At 40.7% G+C, this 20,574-nt stretch overlaps 3 protein-coding genes across 8 annotated transcripts in view; 2 read left to right on the plus strand and 1 right to left on the minus strand.

Annotated features, from left to right (window-relative positions):
- LOC126559687 (DNA topoisomerase I, mitochondrial) overlaps positions 1-20,574 on the plus strand; it is a 524,180-nt gene that overhangs the window by 133,566 nt on the left and 370,040 nt on the right. The gene's annotated exons all lie outside the window — the stretch shown is intronic.
- LOC126556917 (uncharacterized) overlaps positions 1-20,574 on the minus strand; it is a 163,569-nt gene that overhangs the window by 30,472 nt on the left and 112,523 nt on the right. The gene's annotated exons all lie outside the window — the stretch shown is intronic.
- Positions 11,033-20,574, plus strand: part of LOC126556613 (neurexin-1) — a 93,001-nt gene continuing 83,459 nt past the window's right edge. For all 6 annotated transcript variants that reach the window (XM_050211956.1, XM_050211959.1, XM_050211961.1 and 3 more), the window contains exons 1-2: positions 11,033-12,131; positions 19,818-19,951. In XM_050211956.1, the coding sequence (XP_050067913.1) occupies positions 11,154-12,131; positions 19,818-19,951 (1,112 nt within the window). In that variant the 5' untranslated portion in view covers positions 11,033-11,153. The remainder of the gene's footprint in view (positions 12,132-19,817; positions 19,952-20,574) is intronic.

Raw genomic sequence — 20,574 nt, forward strand, 5'->3', positions numbered from 1 at the left:
ATTCATCTGGAGGATCGCCACTTTAATTGTTTGAGAGCTTAGTACTAAGAGGTTTAGTTAAATGTTTATAGGAAACTTAAAATGAGAGCTTAAAATATGTTATTTCAAATTTTATTTGACTACACATGGAACAATTCGTTCAATTCTTTCCTGCTGGCAACACTGCACTCATGGAGAGCATTCTTCATTTTGGCAACAACCAGCACGCATGCGTCTACACCAAAGAATGAATATTTCAGTCATCTGTTCATTTGTACCGTGTGCATGACTTCGAGCACGCTTCTTAAAACGACTCCGCCTTGTTCATTTCATTTGGTCGTCTCCTAGGCCAAACAAGCCAGAATCCTTAATGCAGGGCGTGCATCAGTAACAGCACCGGTAGCGAACTGCATGCTTCACCCTTCATCCTACAGTGCCAGTGCCAGTTAGGTTCCCTTTATTGACAGGCGCAGTCGGATGATGTTCGTGTTCGTGTTGCACTTCGGGTGTCTCGCTCGGGGTTGGATTTTTATCAATGAAACGAGGTCATTTGCCCGTTTGCTGGGAGTTTACTGGGAATGTGCTGCAAACGCGCAAAGGCACGGGTTTTATAGGTCAATGGAACATACATTAGGCGTTGTGGTGGGTTAAGGAAGAATTATTGGCAGAGCGAGTTGATTTATGGGTTATGTAACAAGATTCGATGAAAACAATTTAGATGATGATAAGTATGATTCTCGAACTACATCTTCTGTTTTGAAGCGTACGAATGTAAAGCTAAGGTTAGCGAAGCATGCGAGCTTTTAGCTACAACAATGGATTTGTTAGTCGAACGTTGTATCGTATGTAATTTAAAGAAAGTTTAAATATGAGTATCTCTAGTTTAAAAGATCTCATTTCAGCCGACAGCCGTTAGTAAATTCGAAAAGCTCACGAAGCTTTCATAAAGCAGCGTTTGTGGAAAGCATACATCAAGCTTTGTACTGTTAGAAGCTTTCACCTACGGTACGGTACGGTAACGTCATCTGTGGCGTGTTGAGTTGGCGCTTGCATGTGTGTATCGCACCATACATCTGCCCGTGTGCAAGGACATTTTAATGATGAATTTCTTTGGCTATGATTTGGGTTACATCGTGCCGGCGAAGAAAACACGTTTGACCTAGAAAACAATCAGCATCATCAACAGGACACATACACAGGCTGGTGGCCTATTACCGAGGAACGTGGTAGTTACTTATAGAAGTGTTTGACCTTTGAACAAAAGTTACGTCATTGGAGTTGTGACATTTTTAATTGTTAGCGTAACAAATTAATGACAGCTGCAATGAAATGAAGTAGGTAATAGTTATTACGATTAACTTTCGGATCGAAATGTATCTTATATTTATGGTCTCGCAATGGTCAATATAGAACAGTGGAAACTGATCGAACGATAATAAAGAATAAATTCTAATGCGATGATATATCCGTCCTCAATGCCCTAAACTAGCTTAAAATGTGTTATGGGCCTGGTCCAGACGGAATTCCTGCGTCTGTACTAAAAAAGTGCAGTGCAACGTTTGTTCCTCTTCTTAGAAAACTATTCCTCTTGTCTTTGTGTAAGTCCTCTTTTCCTTCCTTGTGGAAACTTGCTTGGATTATTCCTATACATAAAAAGGGCAATAAGTCGTCAGTCGGTAATAACCGAGGCTTTTCCACACTATGTACAATAGCCAAGGTGTTTGAAACAATTCTACATTCCTATCTTCTGTATGTTACTCGTTCTTCGATCATTCCTCAACAATATGGATTCATGCCCAAAAGATCAACTTCCACTAACCTAATGTGTTTTACCTCTTAATATTCGTCTCAACTGCATACGGTTTCTCAGGTTTATATCGTTTACACCGATTTCAAATCTGCCTTTGATCGTATCCCCCACTCACTCCTCATTTCCAGATTATCCTGTCTTGGCATCCATACCTCCTTGCTCGCCTGGTTCCGTTCTTTCCTGTGTAATCGTAGTTATTGAGTCTCCTTGAAATGTTCTGTTTCCTCTCCCATTTTTTCAGGTGCTCCCATTTCTTCTATCCTATATCCTCTCCTCCTGACTGTTTTTTGTGCTAGGATATGTTTTTCAAACTATCCTTGACCGTTTTTTGTGCTAGGTGTAATCACAAGCGGTTTACCTGGCCCCGCATCCGTTTTGTTCATCCTTATCCCCTTGACCAGGTTTTGGTTGAGCGTGTTTCGATCATCAAGGACTTGGGCATCTTGTTCGACACGGGGCTCACTTTATCACACTAGATTGACTCCATAGTCGGCAAGTCGATGAGCACTCATGGTGTACTTAAACGTGTGCCCCGTGACTTCTTCGTTGCTTGTTGTTTGAACACTTTGTTCTGTTTACTGATCAGATCGATGCTGAAGTATGGCTCGGTTATCTAGTCCCCATCGGCAAGAATCCACATTGATCGAATAGAGCGTGTGCAGAGGTCCTTCACCAGGTTTGCTCTCCGGAAAATTCTTGGCGATCGATCCTCTGCTCTCCCCTGTTACGAGTACAGATACCGGTTGCTTGGTCTTGCGTCGCTTGAAGATCGCCGTTCTATTTTCCAATCCTCATTTGTTGCCGCACTTCTCCTAGATTGCATCGATGCACCAACTTTGCTCATGAAAATCCCTCTACATGTTCCTTCCCGCGCTCTTCGAAATCGTCCCCCAGTTTTTGTTGCCTTACGTCGCTCTGGGGTGGGCCGTAAAGATCCTCTCCTCATTGCTATCAAAATGTTTAATACCTCGTCCCATCACTTTGATTTCAACATATCCCTATTTTCATTCCGTTCTCGGTTGCTATCCACTTCCTAATCTTTCCTTCACTTCCCTTTTTTCTGTTTTGTTTTCTTTTGTATTGTCTAATGCTGCAACTTATTCTGCGTACCGTTTAGGTTGAGTTTAGTTTAAGATTAGGTATTTTACTACTACTATTTTACTTTACTATTACTAATATTTACTGTACTGTATTTACTGTGATTACTATTTTACTGTATAGCTTAGGGCAAGCATATGAAATACATGAAATGAAAATGAAAATGAGAATGAAATACGGTGCAACTATTGAAGCATTACTTATGACATGGATCGATCCAGGGACCGAGCGACAAGGGCGTAGATCTTCACGCAGCAGGACTGTGCTTCAAATCTCATACGCACCGTTTCACCGTAGACAGGACTGAATAAACCAATAACCATAAGTAAACCATTAAATAGTTAGCATGAACTAGCAGGACATTTTATCAAAAAATCAAATGGGAGTACTTTTTCTAGACTGCAAATATTGAAACGAGTGTTAATATGATTTTTTTTTCAGGTAATTTATAATCTATTATTGGCTATATGATTGAAACGGAAGATCGTTATATTCTTATTAAATTTAAAGAAATGCAGAAAATATTGTGACCTTATACAGATTTGTTCAATTCACATAGTTGGATCACCACTCTTAGAAACAAAGGATCGGTTTACATCTGTGGATTGAAACGTGGCCCTTTCTCTGTGTTTGAATTGGACTTTAAAAGAAGTGTAATGCAAGCATTTCAATTCTATTTTTTTCCTATTTTCGAGTGCTTAAAGAAGGTTTTTAATTTAAATAAATTTTACTTTTTTTCCGATTGAGAACCGTTTTTGTTTCGAAAGTTCTTAAGGCATCGAAAGTTCTTAAATTCATCTTTTTTGCTCGTTGTCTTCATAATTAGTAAGTGGGTACGTAATTAATATCCGATGGAGCGTCGTTAATATAAAATCTCAAACATAATGCTTACTAGAATGCTAACATGATTAATCATGTTAATCTTGAATGCCGTCAGGAAATTTAATTAAAAAGATCCTCGTCGTAACCGATTTAAGGCAACAAAAAACTGAGAAAGTATCCAGCACCGACAGCCTACTAAACTCATTTTCAAGCTTTCGCAAGAATACTATCTATGGATTGTCTTCATTCGAATCAAATTGATAAACTTTTGAAGATTTCTGTTTGGATTCTGCCTATCTAATTAACTTTGTTCGATGTTAATCTGATCTGATTAAATACATCCTGATGTCTAGAGCATTTTCAAAAAAGAATTCCTAGAATGTCCTAAGATATCTTATTATGTTTTACGCTCAATTTTTTACCGTTGTTGTTCGAAGATTGCTTTATTTGGCTATCCAGTTGGTACCACACGTGCTTTCTCTCTAATACTTGAACAGTCAGTCTTTAATGCAAAACAAATTTGTGCATGTCCTCCATGTTTTTGAAGAGTCGAGTCTCGTAAACCAAACGAAAAGATCGAGTACATTAGCTTTAGCCGACATGTTTCCCATCACGGTGACAACGTTGTCGAACACAATTCCTTGTCCTCTCACCATCGCACCTTTCACCAGCCGGGTAAAATTGGGTTAGTGAAGATTGACAATTCTTGAATCCGTCCGTGTCTAGTCGTGTACGGATTTACATTATCGTAAAGTAGAGTGCAATGGTGAAATGTTACGCCCCGTGCGCGACAGTTCGATGGCCGTGGTGTGTGTGTGTGTTTTTTTATGGAAATCGTTTATCGAAAGTCAAGCTTGGTATAGAGTGGAACCGAACAGCGAGATGAGCATCGGTAACCTACTTTTGTGAGCGACGTACTTAAATATACATTATTGGTAGAGACAGGCAATATATCATGTTCCTCGTATGAAGTACGTGGTTTCGATTTTAACAATGCAGTTTATCCACGAAACACTAGTGCTTAGTGTTTATTGTGTACATTGAATGTTCCGTTCAAACGAGATGACTAACATCATTTTAGGTAACATTTTGTCTCCCAACTTCAATCGACTTTCTCTACTTTCGCAACAAGAATGGAAATCCAACCTTTTGAATGTTGAAAGATTTTTCTCCGTTTTTTTAGCTTATACTACTGGCAGGACTTATGTAGTTGTACAGTTCCAGTTTACTAACGTGCAGTACTGTTATCAGACTTTGGTTAACCTAATTAATGCATTGTAGACAGATGCATCACTTCAACAAACCAGAAAGCATTTTAACCGAGGTCTCGGGATGCAGACCCTTAGAGTGATGTTTCTTTTGCTAAACATTGGAATCTGTTCATGGAAAGCATGACTGTACAGTGATTTTCCTTCCGACGGTCGTATAGTGATACCCGTTGAAGTTGAAGCGAATTATTTTACTCATTGGAAAATATTTTCCTTTGCCGAAACGCTACCTCCCTCCCATGGGAATATGTATGGTGAAAGCGAACTTTTTCCAAAGTACCCTTCAGAGACGATCGAAACGAATCGTTTTGTGAATCCACGCTTACAAAAGGCATCGGCGAGAAAAAGGGTAGCTGTTTCGAGACGACGAATATCATAAGAGCATCCTCGTGCACTGCAGCCCATGTTTTCACAAACCGGCATTAAACATTTTCGTCCGTTATTGCTTTGTGGCTGCCGGCTGGCGCAACGATTATTAGCGTTGTTGAGTTTGCCGGCATGGGATGCTAACTGGAACGCGAAGCATAAAAGTCTACGACATTACTGATGATGCTTGCCACTGGGCGTATGTGTGTGTGTGTGTGTGTGGTGCTTGATGTCCGCATTTCTTATCATTCTATGGAAAATAGTTCTCCACCAAAAGCAGGAAATTGATTATATGTGTTGGGAGAATAGTAATGGTAAAGTGCAATCATTATACCCAATTAAATTGGATTTCAAGTATACGATTGCATCTCACAACGATTTTATTTTTTATTTCGTTAAGGACAGCTTGCCCGTATTGCTACATCACACAATGATATTGCATTTAAAAAAAAAGGATACTACGAGATAGAACCATGCGACACGAATGAAAAAGCTTTTACGAGAACCGCTTGATTCATCAAAAAACCCCCCGCACAGTAACGGCAACAATGCAGTAAGGGTGAAGTGCGCTTGCGAATGACGAAGTGCACTAGTGCACGAGCTTTTACAAATGCATTAACTGAGCTTTACACGCAACCGAATTGCGAATCGATACGGTGCTATGGGCCGAAATTGCAGTACTCCACCGTATCCATAGCAGGCCTTGGAGTGACCGAGACCGCGCGAACCAAGTGCGCGCGTGTGAATGCACGCGCTCCAGACACGTGGGTATGTATTTGTACAGTTCTTTGTCAGCTGCGAAACGATTGTTACTAGCGTACGATGTTAGCGTGCTCCGTAAAAAGGGGAAAATGTCCCCCTGGACATTCGGCACTCTCTGGCCAGCGTTCTATGGGATTTGGGAAACTGTGTGTTGTGCATTCTTGGCTAAGCGTTTCTGCACATGCGCCATGCTTTTTACAGACTGTGATGGAGGAAAAAGATTTTCGCATCACGATTCTCTCCGTATCGAGAAGGAAACAATTCTGAGTGTCCGCTAATGTCACTAGCGTGTATGCAATCGTTTTTATGTCAAAACACAGGGTGATTGTGATTAAAAATGTACCGGCAAATTTTTATATTTAAGTGAATACCATTGGAATACTTGAATTAACACTAAATAATAGCAAGGTGGAATAAGGCTAAACCACCTGGAATTGCATTGGCATTGGCATTAACGAATCGAGCATTGGAAGACAATGCTCGATTCGTTAATAGCAAACAATTAACGCTTATTAATAATAGGTATTTTGATCTATTAGAGAATTTACTGTAATTATTTCTAGAACCAAGAATAAAAACATTGAGACCACTTTCCGATCGATCAATCGGCAGTTAACTGGAACCTTGATCAAAACTGTCGCAAAAATAAATCCTCGGATTTTGTATTAAATTTCTGGGAACGATTTTTTATTGTCCTCAACGTCTTGGCTACTGAATAATTAGTTTCGCTCTACTAATACAAAGTTTTCCAAAAATTCTATTGATAAATTTCAATTCTTTGCTGTTATTTTTTAGCCGAAAACCATGCTGGGAGGTTGGAAGGTGTCCCGCATTAGAATATTTCGGCTTATAGCCATCCTCGAAAGTGTAATAAATGGTTGTCAGGAAGGAAATCACTGTTTTAGGCATCCTAGTAATGAGTCATAGTGTTGCAAATCAGAATAGCGTTCAAATTTAAATGTTTTTTCGCAACGGCTCATTCATTGTAAGCACATTGTATGTTGAATATATGTAAAATCTTACTTGTGTTTTATATTAATTGATGCTGTCTGCAACATCAATGCAGTTCCATTCGTTGTTCGGAGTCCTATCGCACATGAAGCCATTTAATCCTGTTGTTGCCGGTACACAAAATTGGTATGTACTTAGTAACATCTTCATGTTTAACACCATCCTAACTTTTCTAGACAAAAATCATGACTACAGCCGGGCAAATCGGAAACAAAAGTTATTGCGTGGTGATCATTATTGTAGGACAACTACTCCAGCCAACTATCTGATAACGGGGCACAAATATATCTTATAAGCCACTTTATGACAGACACAAGGTCGTGAGTCCGATAAAGAATTAAAGCCTCGCACACATAATAAAAGTCATCGACCATATCTGTCATAATCAAGTCATTCCATATACCTATCTGCTCAGCTGATATCGTTGATTACAAGTTGTAGGATTTTGTATCGATAGTAGTTAGAGAAAGCTCAAATGGAAACTATAGCAATAATAACTAAAAAAGAAAACGCATGATGTAAATGCATTTGGAGACCTTTTATGCAAAAGAAAAAAGAAACAGTTGAACTTACAAGTTCATGGTTTAAATTAAATCCGATTCGCTACGACACTTTTTAGCATAATTCTGTGCCGAAATAGCCTTGAGTCGACAATCCATAGCAGACATAACCCAAAACACCTTCACATTGCATTGCCATTGGCGCGACTATCAACCAGCTCGTCGGTTCAATTAATTTCGCTGTCAATAACCGTATTCAAAGTCAGCAATTTTTTGTTTCTTCTTACCTACCACACTACAACAACACAACAGAGTTGCACTCCCACGCCGGTGAATTAACCCCGTCACAAACGGGCACATTTACGCGACGAAAAAGCTCCTCATCCCTTTAGATGAAGCAGAGAGAGAAATAAAAATCAGTCACTCACGAGTGTCCGCCGAATGTCAGTTCGATGATGGTGAACGAAAACATTCCCCAATCATTTGGAGCTTGCGAAGCGAAGGTTTTCTCTCGTAGGAAAATTTACGGACAAAAACAAACGGCAAAACATCGTTGTCTGTAGCGTAAATTTTCCCACACATACCAAGTGGCTTAATAGCGGAGCATGTATGTGTTTTGTTACACACTTCGGAGAAGAGAGTGGACGTGATGAGTGGTTTCGTTGCGAGATGAGTGACGCTTTGGCCGAGTACGGTGGATACTTTTGTGCTGTACGCAATGGTGAGTCGAGTGCAGTTGAGCTTTGTAACCCGACGCAGGACGACCGCGAACAACCATGCACGCTGCTAGATGAGCCATACCGTGCCAGTGTTCACCATCCATGTTGGATGGATTGTGTAGTAGGATTTACCCTAAATCAATCCGTTTGCAAGTGTGTTCTGTAGTTGTGGTGAATATTGTTAGTATGCCATTGATTGTGGGTGAAAAAATGGTAGCGTATTATGTTGGGAATATAATCTTCCGTTTGAAGTGGTGCCATGTTATGCCTGTGAATGTGAATGTTCTGACCAACTAATCGAAGCCAGATAAGCAATGCTATATAATAGGAAATAACGTGAATTTATGGTTCAGTTACGAAAATTGTGTAGTGATTAGTAGTTAAAACTTAAACTGCTAAGTGGTTTCAAGCATCGGGACAAGAACAACACAGTGTAGAAAAATCTTCTAACGGGGAACGCCAGAGGGTATGCGGATTGGGGGAGTCAAAAAAACCCTTTCCCCAAAAATGAGCCATTCCTCATGAGAGTAAGAATGAAGGGAATTGAATTGATGCACGCGCTGCAGAGTGGAAGTGTGGTGTGGTGTGTTGTGTTGGTGGGTAGATGGAAAAGAAAATTCAACTGTGAAATTTTTCTTTTCATTCCACAGAGGAATAAGAAACAGGAATTGGACCAAGCAGTGTATGAGAGAACTGGTTTCCAAGTGAGATGAAGATACGTTTGAGGAAAAATACGCAATGAAAAGTTTCGCAAGAAAAAGCGAGAGAGAAAGCAATAGCTAGAGAGTGAGAGCAGTGCGGGAAGAAATCGTGAAAAGAGAGCGAAACTAGAATGAACATTTCCAAGGACTATAGGACATTGCTCACTGGGAAAAACGGTAGTTGTTGGTGGTGACTCGGAGATTCTTTTCTTCGCTACTACGATGTGTAGACCTCCTACTCATACATACACACACACACAGCCAGGCACACATGGGGGGACGCCTGTAACCTAGTCAAGGATTTTTCGTATCGATTTCTGTACTAGGAAAACTCCATGAGCCTCCCCACAGCCATCCCACACCACCAACCGCAGCTGGCGTAGAATGTGATTTCCAGCGGAGCGTGAGTGTCCGTGTGAGTGTGAACGAGAGAGCAGAAGTTATTCCATCTCTCTTTTGTGTAGTATTACACCATAAAGATTGTACATTGTGCCCTTGTGTTAGTGCATAGAATAAACACATGTTTCGAACCTTTTTTTCGGCACGGGAAAATAGAAGCCTCCAGCTTTCGTACCATAGTATGTGTTTGTGATATGAAATTTGGAGAACATTTTTTGGGTTGCAATGGTTAAGCGATATCACTCACACTTGCATGCACTGGACACACATAGGTTCAATTTTGTGATGGAAGAAACTGACTGAGAACCGTTTGCTTGCATCGCTAGATCCACGCTATATTCTGTGAGAATGAAGAAGGGCAGGTTATTTAATGTGGTGGAGCTTTTTTTTCAACGTTGCTTTAGATTGATTAACCACCCCAAACGTGCGAGTGAGTGAGCGCTTTGTAATTCTTTCTATTGTGAAAACGTTGTTCTTTGGCGAATTTTTGTGCGGGAAGGATGTGTAACGATTTAAGATTTTTTTTTCATCGCAATTTCATGCCGCATTTAAGGGCTCGTTCGAGTGAACAGGCAGCATCAATAGGTTGAGGAGGGTGAACGAAGCAATTCAATTGTGCGGTATGATTGTGTAGGTGTACTTGATAGAATCAGAAGATGGTTTACGCCATTCGTTTACACCTGGTTTACGTTTCGTTTCTCTCCTTTTCGCTCTCCTGAAGCACTTACTTTGTTGTGTAGAGTGGTGAATACAATACCGAAGCTTGATTTATTGTACATTGTGCGGTATCTAGTTGTCAAAAGATTTCTACAATACGGAAATATGCTCTAAATGGAGGCGCCTGGTAGTTTATTCGGTTCGCTCCATTCATCCTGCGTAAAATATATGATTGAGAGCATTTTTGAAATCTCAGACAGCATAAAATAGTCAAACTGAAATTTTCTTAAAAAAGACAAAAAATAAACATAAAAATAATTCGAGCGCGAAGTGTGAAATATGCAAAAAAGTATTATTTGTTAGAATTTACTAAAGAATAGAAGTGAAAAGTGTGAAAAAGTCTATGAAATGCAATAGCAACAATTCTGTTTTTTGTCATGCCGTGCATTCGATGTAAAATATGTATCAACTCGTGTGCCCTAGCCCTTTAAAACAGTGGCTGCTCCATTTTTTTTTTCGCTTCACAGGCAATGTATGAAAAATTGATCAAAGCAAGCAGCGTCGTCTGCAAATCGAAAAAAATTACCGTGTTGCGAAGTGTTGGGGAGTAAAAAAGAACCATAAAAATTTAAACCACGCAAAAGAAACAGTGTATGTGTATGTGTTAGTGTGTGTGCGTGTGCAGAGGTGATAGTAGTATATGTGTGCGTAAATTGTGTATGCATGTGTCTGCGTGTTTAGGTGCTCTGCGTGTGGCGGTATGCATGATCGTTCTTAGTGAGCAAAAAGTGAGCCGAAAAGCAGCTAGAATTAGTGAGTATGAGCGCTGGTAATGGTGGTTTGGTCGCCTACAGCTCCACAGTGTTAGGATAAAGCCCGATTCAACACAAAACCAAGTGAAAGTGTGTACGTGTGTTTGTGTGTGTTGTGTAGCGTGTGTGTTTCCGTTAATGTGAGTGGTAGTTTGCTGGAGAAAGAGCGACCATAATATTGCAGTGGGAGACGGCCCCGAGAAAAGCGCCCGAAGAAAATCAGCATTCGGGTCGGTGAGTGAAGACAAGATGGCGTCGTCGGTGCGTGCGGAGGAACATGGTATCGGTGTGAGTGGAATGGCACGGGAGCGGGACCGTGGCGGAGGTCCCCAGACTAGCGAGCAGGCAGAATGTGTATCCATTATGGAAAGTGCGACACTACATTCGTCGGCCGAGCGGAATGTGATTAGATTATCAGCGAGTAGAAAGTGTAAGAGAAAACGGCGTGAACCGGCGTCGGTGTTGGCAATGGTGTACGGTGGATCCGATGATGGAAGCATACCAGCGCCGGATGTAGCCCTTCCGCACCGGCCATATCTCAGTGGAAGTCACAGTAATTCCATTAAAAGCCCTAATCACGCGGACAATAATGTATGTACCGAGGCAGCGAAGGGCGCCACCATGCGGCAACGCAACAGCTCTCTCAAGCAGCAACCCCAGAACAGTGTGGGATCGAATGTGGACAATAACAGCAACTACCATTGCCAGCAGCTTGCGAGAACGACACCAACGACGACGAGGGTGGCGGTGATAACGCCGTCCACCTCCCAAAGCAAAGCACATCAATCGTTTGGCCTCGCTTCAGCATCCACACTATCACCAGCATCATCATCATTATCATCATCCTGGTCGTCATCTTTACCGTTCAGCCTGCCAAAGATCCTGAGCAATGCCATGGTAACAGTTCGGCTGGCCAAGTTGTTACTGCTAGGCCTACTGCTGTCCCAACTCGGAGCCGGTTGCTCTGGGTTCGTGCTGGACGGTTCGCAGAATAGTTTTGCACAGTTCCGCAAATGGTACACCGGGCTCAATGGGTCACTGGAGCTCGAGTTCAAAACGGAGCAACCGAACGGACTCGTGCTGTACACCGACGACGGTGGCACGTTCGATTTCTTCGAGCTGAAGCTGGTTGAGGGTGCCCTTCGATTGCGATACAATCTTGGCGGTGGCGCACAAATCATTACCGTCGGTAGAGATCTGCACGATGGCCACTGGCATAAAGTACAGGTAAGCGAGGAAATTTGATCTTGGGCTGGAAATTCCATTTAATTACAAACTCGTACTACTTCGGTTGGTATCGTCTTGACTTCATTAGAATGAGGGCGAAGGTTATGTTGGTTTCTATGTTTGATGTACAGCAAGTGGAACTTGGAGAAGAACTTAAGGAGTTTGAAGATGTTGGAAGTTGGTATTCGATGGCTCTGGACGTTCCAGTGGACCAGTCCGGTTTTTTACATAGCAGGACTGTGTATCGAATCTCATCCTTAGGACACAAAACTGACTATCCTGATATAGATATATCGAGTCGAACTAAAGATAGGAAGAAAAAAGGAGAAGATGGCGGCAAGAATATATTCAAAACGAAAAGTCCAAGCTATAAATTTGTGCAAAACAATGAAAGATGATATTTGTTCTTAATTAGAAATACATTTTTGACAGTAATTGATATTACTTTGAGTCTAATTATGTTTGGTAGATAATTAGATTCTTCGACGAATTGATTAATATTAAGTTTCAAGTACATCATGCGTCAGAAACGTCAAAATGTTTTCGTTAGAAAATATCTACTGCTTGCGAGGCAACTTAGCCTTTGGATTTATACCTCAGTTGATCTGCTTTTAGACGGCTGCCATCAACTTGATCACCTCAGTAACCTTCTTCCTAGACAACACATGCTTAGAAAATCATCCTATAGCTGATTACTTTGCATGCACGCGTATTGAGGATAAAAAATATTTGTATTTGTCTATGATTCTCAAATCATTAATGTTTATTTTAATTGCATTAATGAATTCACAGAAGAATCGCTCGAGCATACGCTTGAGCTCGTACGCATAAAATGGAGAACTGATTATTGATGATGAGTTTCTTAAGTAAACATAGCTTGTATCAACAGAGAGCAGCAAATATGATAAGAGAATTCGTTATCATTAGCTTGCCGGTCACATCAGTAGGACTGGATGCCAAACGGGGCCTTCCGCTGGGGCTTCTTTTATTGAGAATTTCGATAGCAATGCAATTCATGCCTATTTTTTGACAATCAACTGAACTCAGCACACACACACATTCCAATTCTGATTAATTCCATAACGACGCACCGTACAAGGCATTTGAGTTAACATTCAAAATTTCCTTCCATTTGCGGAAGTCGTTTTAAACGTTTTATGCTAATTCGGGTGATCATTGTCGACGAAAGAGTGAGCTTATCGTACATCCGTGCGCAGTCAAGCGCGCTCAATGAATGATGGACGCGATGTTGATAGCACAATGCGCTACAGTTTTGTAGGAGAATGCGGAATGAGGGATGAAGGGAACGGGTACGGCAGTAGACTGTTACATTCTTTGTACAGACGTCACACTGTAACGAGAGCTCCATTGTGTCGCTTCCCACGCATCCTTCTTCAACTGATGACTGAGCGTTGAACGCGTTTTTTATAGGTGTGTGTGAGTGTGTATGAAAGGATCCCGCCGAAAACCTGAAGAGAACGTGTATACATCGCATCTACCTACGTACATTCGGTCAAAAAGAATCGTTCCTCTAACAGTGTAGCGTGCGAGCGAGGGAAATCAATTTACATTTTACATGTGCAAGCTTTTAATTTCACACTCAACAGCTTTTTGCTTTCTTTTGTTGCGAAGAACGTGTGTGTGTTACACGGAGCGATTGTCGTTTTATTTTCCTTTTTTTCTGCCGCTTAATAAAAGCAGTACGAAGATTCGGTGGGATTTCTGTGAGTGGCGAATGAGGACGATTGTTTGCATGTGAGAAAAGTACTTCACCATGACAGAGGAGGACGGTACATATTAACAATTATGTTGAATTGTCACAATGAAGACGATTTTTTTCTGCATGGTTATGAAGCAACGTGTATTAACTTCCGTTGTTGAAATGAGTGTATTCGAGCAATTCAAAGAATTTGTTTTATACCGTTTGGCAGTCCTTTGAAGTTCTTGTGGAATCAGAAAAAGTTCCCCAATGAAGTTGTAATCTAATTTATTAAGGTACTCCAATTTGGAAAGTCTATTTCTGGGCTGTTCGTTTGAACTAATTACCTTGTGAGGATTATTATGTTGCCTGTTGTCTTTGTAACTGAAAGAAATGAAAAAAAAATGAGAAAATTTTCAAAATAGTAAAAAACAGTTACTAACGATGATATTTTCTTGTAAAGGACATCAAAAAGCTCTCAAAATTCTAAAAGACACGTACATCGTGTAAATGATTACTGGTTGCTTGACAGTGATTAATGGAAATTCAATAGAAAAATATTTTTCATATTTTTATACTCTCTGGTTTTACCTAATTTTTTGTAAGACTCCTTTCTGGAAGGTTTAGGCTATGTTATACAATATCTTCTTCTTCGTGGCTTAAAGACCTACTGGGTTACGCTAGCGATCGCATGGCTGACTAGACATATTGATATGTAGTTGAAGCCCTCACTTCGGTGCAATCACTTTGGTGCATACCACGTGGTCCATCATATTTTATATCTGTGGAATCACCGGCCAAAAGCTCTTTACAGGACTGTCCAAATGTGTTTGATTTTTCGAAATTAAAGGACTCTGTGTACGCCTAGAGTTGAGCACAAACGGGGAAACAATAAAATAAAGCATAGCATTTAATAAAAAAGTATGAATTGTTCTTACAGAAAGTTACTGATGAAGGTTTAAGGTAAAGTTTATTTTGGTTTCAAATGCTTCGACAGTTTGCGTGTATAATCGAATTTAATTTTTAGTCCATCTGGCTATTATTAACAATTTTGTGATTAGGTTATTTGTGCAATCAACAAATTTCGATGGTATAAAAATACTTCTTCAACGAGAATATAGTAGATGTATCAATAATTGAACATTTTTGATATTCTTTTTTGAAAATTAATTATCGTATTGAGAGCAACTTTTAATTTAAAGTTAAAAATGTACACGAGTTACCAATATTTTTAGTAGATTTAATGTTCACAACATAAAGCAATAAGGACAGGCCGTCTTATTAGAATTAAATAAATAAAACAAAATAAGTAAACATCAGTGACAGTAAGTTTTCTTGTTCTGTTTATAAACTAGATATCTTTTTGAATCTAACGGTTAGCAGAAATCTAAAGAAAAATGGTTAATTTGAAAATTAATTGATATTGATTGCACAATATTCGTTAAAAAGCTGTGATCTATGATCAAACCATTAATCTGGAAACCAAGCAAAAAAACGATACAATTTATCAACGCACAGCAAATGCGTCCCATTTTGTTTAGTGGACAAATTCTATCGAAACTTAGAGTGACATTACCAGCCCGTTCTCCTCCGACCCACGATAATGAATTCAAGCGAATGAACATCAATAACTTCCAATCACTTTTTGTACCGCTCGCGAAACGAGCGCATTAGAATATCCGAAATGTTGTTCGCCCAACAGCAAAAAAGACATCGCGCAAAACACTCGTTTCGAAGAATTAATCCATAATCCAATTGGCAAACAGCAACCATCGCCGAAAGTTTACGCTCGCTTACCACCACGGGACAGCAAATGCTGAAGCTGCTGGTTGGTAATAGCGAACGAATTTCATCAACACAAAGATGCAAATCCTTGACACGCTTGATCGAAGTCGTGCACACTTGGGGGTGGCATCGAGACTTTGAAGCATCGTTCCCCCGTTATCCCAAGTTTTGCTAACAACCAAGCTAAAGGCTATTTTGGGGTCTTCTGCTAACGAGTCATTGGAATCGTTCAAAGTCACCGCCTGTTGGTCGAACGGTGGCCGCCACTCGCTGCGCGCTCGATGGACAATCTATGCCAGCAGCGCTTTAACGAGCGCATTACTATGTTTGCGGGAGATTTCGCGCTCGGGCTCGACGAGGAAAGTAGCAAGGTACGGCTTAACGGTGGAAGCATTTAACTGTCGATACGTGAAGTTGAATCGTTCTTGAGGCAAGATGACAAACATGGGTGTGTTGTTGGAGGCGTTGCGAGTGAAGTAGCAATCTTAATAACGCCTTTTCTGTTTGGGACGAGCCAAAAAAAAAAACGAAACGAAGTACAGCAAAAATATCATTCTACTTGTGACGAGTAATGAGTATTGGACGGCGCCGAGCGAACGGAAACGATTAAATATGGACAAAGAAAAGGAGACAGCGAGTAACGAGAAGCTTACCAAGTTTTGGGTGGAAAGCTTTTCCAGCACGATCAAAGTGTTTCCATTTGCTTCCTGCTTTTGACATTCATTCGATAAGTTTTCCGAGAAGCTTGGCTGCCTTTTGTTTTCGTGCGGCGATCCATTCAAGGTTTCAACGAGATATTGTGTGTAGAGCCTAGATTTCGGAAATTCGGTTAGCTATTGATGGTGAATGCAAGTTATAGCCATCGGTAGGGTTGAAATGTAATCGCTGGTGCTGTTTTCTATGGAAAGAACACATTTATAGCTTCTCTTGAACATTCAGTCGCTATCAATTCTTGCAATGTGTGATTTCCAATAAAACTGTTAGAGGAACTTTTATTTTGCTAAGCATTGTACACAATTTTCTCGCCCACTGCTCAGAGGGGCGAAAGCCTGGCACAAAGCGCAACAACAGGGAACGTAGAATATCTTCCATTAATTGGTCAGTTACCATCCCACAGAAACTTCGAAAATGTGTTCCCTTACAAAACCGAAAACATCCGCCCAAGGCGGAACCTGTACACCATCGACCACCAAAAGCTGCGAAACTTTTATTCGGTCAGTAGAGAGAAGAAAAAAAAGCAACAAAATGCGACTGGTGCGCCACGGTGAGCGGAAGTAAGAAAAATAAAGGTTAAGTCAACGCACGCCACCGCTCGACCGGAAACAGACTCACCGAGCATTCGGATTTACGCCATTCGGGGATGAGGTGATGTTACGGCTGGGTCGGTGGGACATAGGAAAGGCATATCTGGCATATGTCGCCGACCGTATCGTTGATTTTCGTAGACAGCGTCTAGTCCCTTTGCTCGGGCTGGGTCGAGCGAGTGGTTTGTGTTTTTGCTCCGTCCAATTTCGACTGTTTTCGGGCGAACAGCAAAAAGCTTCGTGACCGGTATCAGTGTGACACCTTGTTCGGTCGGCACGGAATAGGGTGCGAAAAATTGGTTCTAGCGCACACACAAACGCACACATCAGTTCCGTGCTGATGGTGTGGGTGTCCGTAGTTTGCGTTGTGCAAGGGACGAAAGCGCACTGTAAGCGATGACGGGGCGTGAGCCAATTTAGCTGTAATGCCCTGGTGGTCCGGATCAATAGCCTAAAGACGAAATGAAGGACCGAACAGCGTTCTTTTGTTAGTCCGTCCATTTTAGGGAGGGATTGTCTTTTAACGCATGGTAATGAAGGCAGCTTTAGGTCGCTGTAGTGTGCGACTAATACAGTCCATTGTTTACTGTCCATGGCTTCCAAGATTCGATGGGAAATTGTTGACTGTGTGGGTACAAAGTGATGACACTGCTTGAACCTTTTATTTTGTAAAGGAGATTGGTAAAGAATAAACATCATCAAGCGATATTGAAAAATGTTGCGTATTTTAGATAGCTTTTGAAGAAGGAAAAAAAAACATACGAACAACAGCCTTGCTTCCCGAGCAGCGTAAGCACTGTGATGAGTAATGGTTGCAATCAACATCCTCCTTGTTCTCCGTCACTGTTCGTCCGCTTGCCGATTGCGTGCTATCTATAGTTTCTAGGTAGTTTGTATTCATTCCACCATCGGCAATTGAATAATGCAGTAAATACGTTCGGTGTTTGGAATTATACCTTCCGGCATCATTTCCTAAGCTCCCGGGTTCTACGGGTATTGTATCGTTCCGAAAAATGACCGTAACTGCCACGATTGACGACGGTTTAACAGCTATCGTACATGCACGTGCAACGGGATAGAGTTTGTGGTAGGGCGGTAAATTCCGAGGTTCGTACTCATTGGAGTTTATTACACTCGTGAAGACGTAAACAATGTCCTTGGCTTGTTGTGCCGGGTTGGACACCTTTTTTTTTTTTGGATGGAGGAGTTCTCTAGCCCGTGTGCGATTGTGCGAAAACTAAATCGTAAAAGGATATACTTAGGATTTTACTTGATTAAGTTTTGGGCTTTCAATGGTGGTTCGTATGGGAAAAATTGCAAAAGAAATAGTTTTCGGGTTGCTCATTGTGTACGAAATATTGATGATTCTGTTGATGACTATTTAAAGGTATATATTATGTCAATATGATTGAAAATTTGTAGTGGACCTTTTGGCTCTGCAACCTCTACAATCAAGGCGTTGGCCTTTAGTTGGACAATTAGTCCTGCGCGTGGGGAGGCGAACGGACAGAGAATCAATACACGGTCCTGCCCACTAGAGATCTCACAGATATAAAATATCGTTTGAACGTTTGATCAAATAAAACTACATTTAAAGAATTTCCAGATGATCTAGCTCAAAACATTTACGGATTTTGTTCCGAGGAAGAACATTCTGTTGCACATTTTTGTTTCTTTATCAGGTTGAAGTAGAACCATTTGAAGCTTTATTGAACTGCGATATATCTGTTCGGAAATACTTGAAAAGACTCCACGCTCCAGTAAAGACTAGCGCTTTACTATTTCATACCAAAGAATCTGGTGGATCTGGTATAAAGGTGTTGTTAAAATACTGCACAGGAGTTGTTTCTGATATTTAATTAAAAAAACTATTTAGTATTTTTTGCACCTGTTTCAAACATTTTGTATAAAGGAAGCAAATAGATAACGAATAACAAAATCAGATCCTACCACAAATCTTAGGAAAATGTACAAAAAATGCCTACATTCGATAAGAAACTGAAGCTGTACTAGCCTAATAAATTTATAAAATTATAAAATCAACACCAAAGTAAAAGTTTTGAGGTGATTAGCGATATTATGAGGCTCCTGAGCTTCACCCCTGAACTGATCTTAATCAAACCATATCTTAAACCCATATCTTATGTTTAAAAAAATAAAGATACGCCATTTTTGAAGAGAGCTCTACAAAATCTAATCAAATCTACAATATCAAAAATGTTGACTTCTGGCTTTTTTAGTTTAATTCCACCTCTAGTCGTGTTTGTTTCTGCATAAGTGGGGATGGGATGACCATGTCATGTCATGTTTGTCCTCCAAACATTTTTTCTATACCGACTGAAATACCTTTAATAAAAATTTAATAATTTATTTACTCCTAAATTTAACACTACATCTAAATTAGCCTAAACCTAACCCCAAAAACCTAATAAACGGAATCTATTTCTGATGTGTGTCGCACGAAAGCCGTTGAGATAAGAGATCGAGCTTAACCGTTGCATCAAGGTCTAGTCCTGTGGCGGTGATGGCAGTGTTGCCATCACTGTTGCTATAATATTTCATATTTATAATTCTATGTACATAATTATATATTTCTCGGTATCTGGATTTGCGTTGGGGGCACTATACTAGCATTAATAATTAAAAGGCTCTGTAGAATAATTTGTTTTGAGTAAATTAACATTCATTGATGACATACATTATTTACATATTTTCTTACATACACACAAAATCCAATAAGCCGAAAAATGCAAGCACAATTCCAACATTAACTTTTTTTCTTGGAATATTCCGACGGAATGTTAGTGATGACGAAAGTTTATCTGATCTCATTTATATTAATTGAACATCTACAATAAACTTACTGCTTTGCTTACATTCATTTTCTTTCTACTAAAGGTAATGCGCAACGATGAGCATACAACGCTGACCGTCGACGGTGTCTCGCAGAGTCGCAGCTCCCGAGGGAAGGAGTTTCTGTTCGGCAAGTTCGCTACCAACTCGGACGTCTTTGTCGGTGGTATGCCCAACTGGTAAGTAATGCTGGATGCTTCACGACTATTTCTTGCTACTTTTTACGTACTTGAAACGTGTGCCGGTCGGTACCCGTACCCGCTCTAGTACCCGTGCGCTTTCGTACCTTGGACTGCTTGCTTGCTTTGCGGTATGTAAGTATCGCGAAATGTTTTAAAAGGCAAGGCACAAAATTAAGCTACTTGGCGTAAGGTTGCTGCAAAACTTAGCTCACAAAGCGAAACGTTTTCGCGCAGGCACAGACGTTGCACAGCAAACTAAAATGCTCTCGATTCCAAGTCCTCAAGCCCGGCCAAGTAAGTTTCGATTAGTGCCGTGTTCCGGAACATTCCTGGTGGCTCATTTGATGAAGTACCACCGCCACTTTTGCCGTGCTGTACGGGTAAAAAGGGAAAAGTTTTTCCATTTAGTAGCAGAACTGTTGGCCCGCTTCGTATTCCAACCCGAACCGTGTAACGCCCGGGGTCAGAGGTTGCTTTGCAAAATGAACTAACTTTGCTTGCCTGTCGAGCGGTCGGTGAGTGTTAGATTTTAGCAAAAATTAAAACACTTTCTACACCCCGAGCCCGACTCCGCAGGACCTCACACATGGATGGAATGCTCGTGAAATTTCAATGAAGAT

Source organism: Anopheles maculipalpis, chromosome 2RL, assembly GCF_943734695.1.
Source record: "Anopheles maculipalpis chromosome 2RL, idAnoMacuDA_375_x, whole genome shotgun sequence".
In the NCBI taxonomy this organism is placed as follows: Eukaryota; Metazoa; Arthropoda; class Insecta; order Diptera; family Culicidae; genus Anopheles; species Anopheles maculipalpis.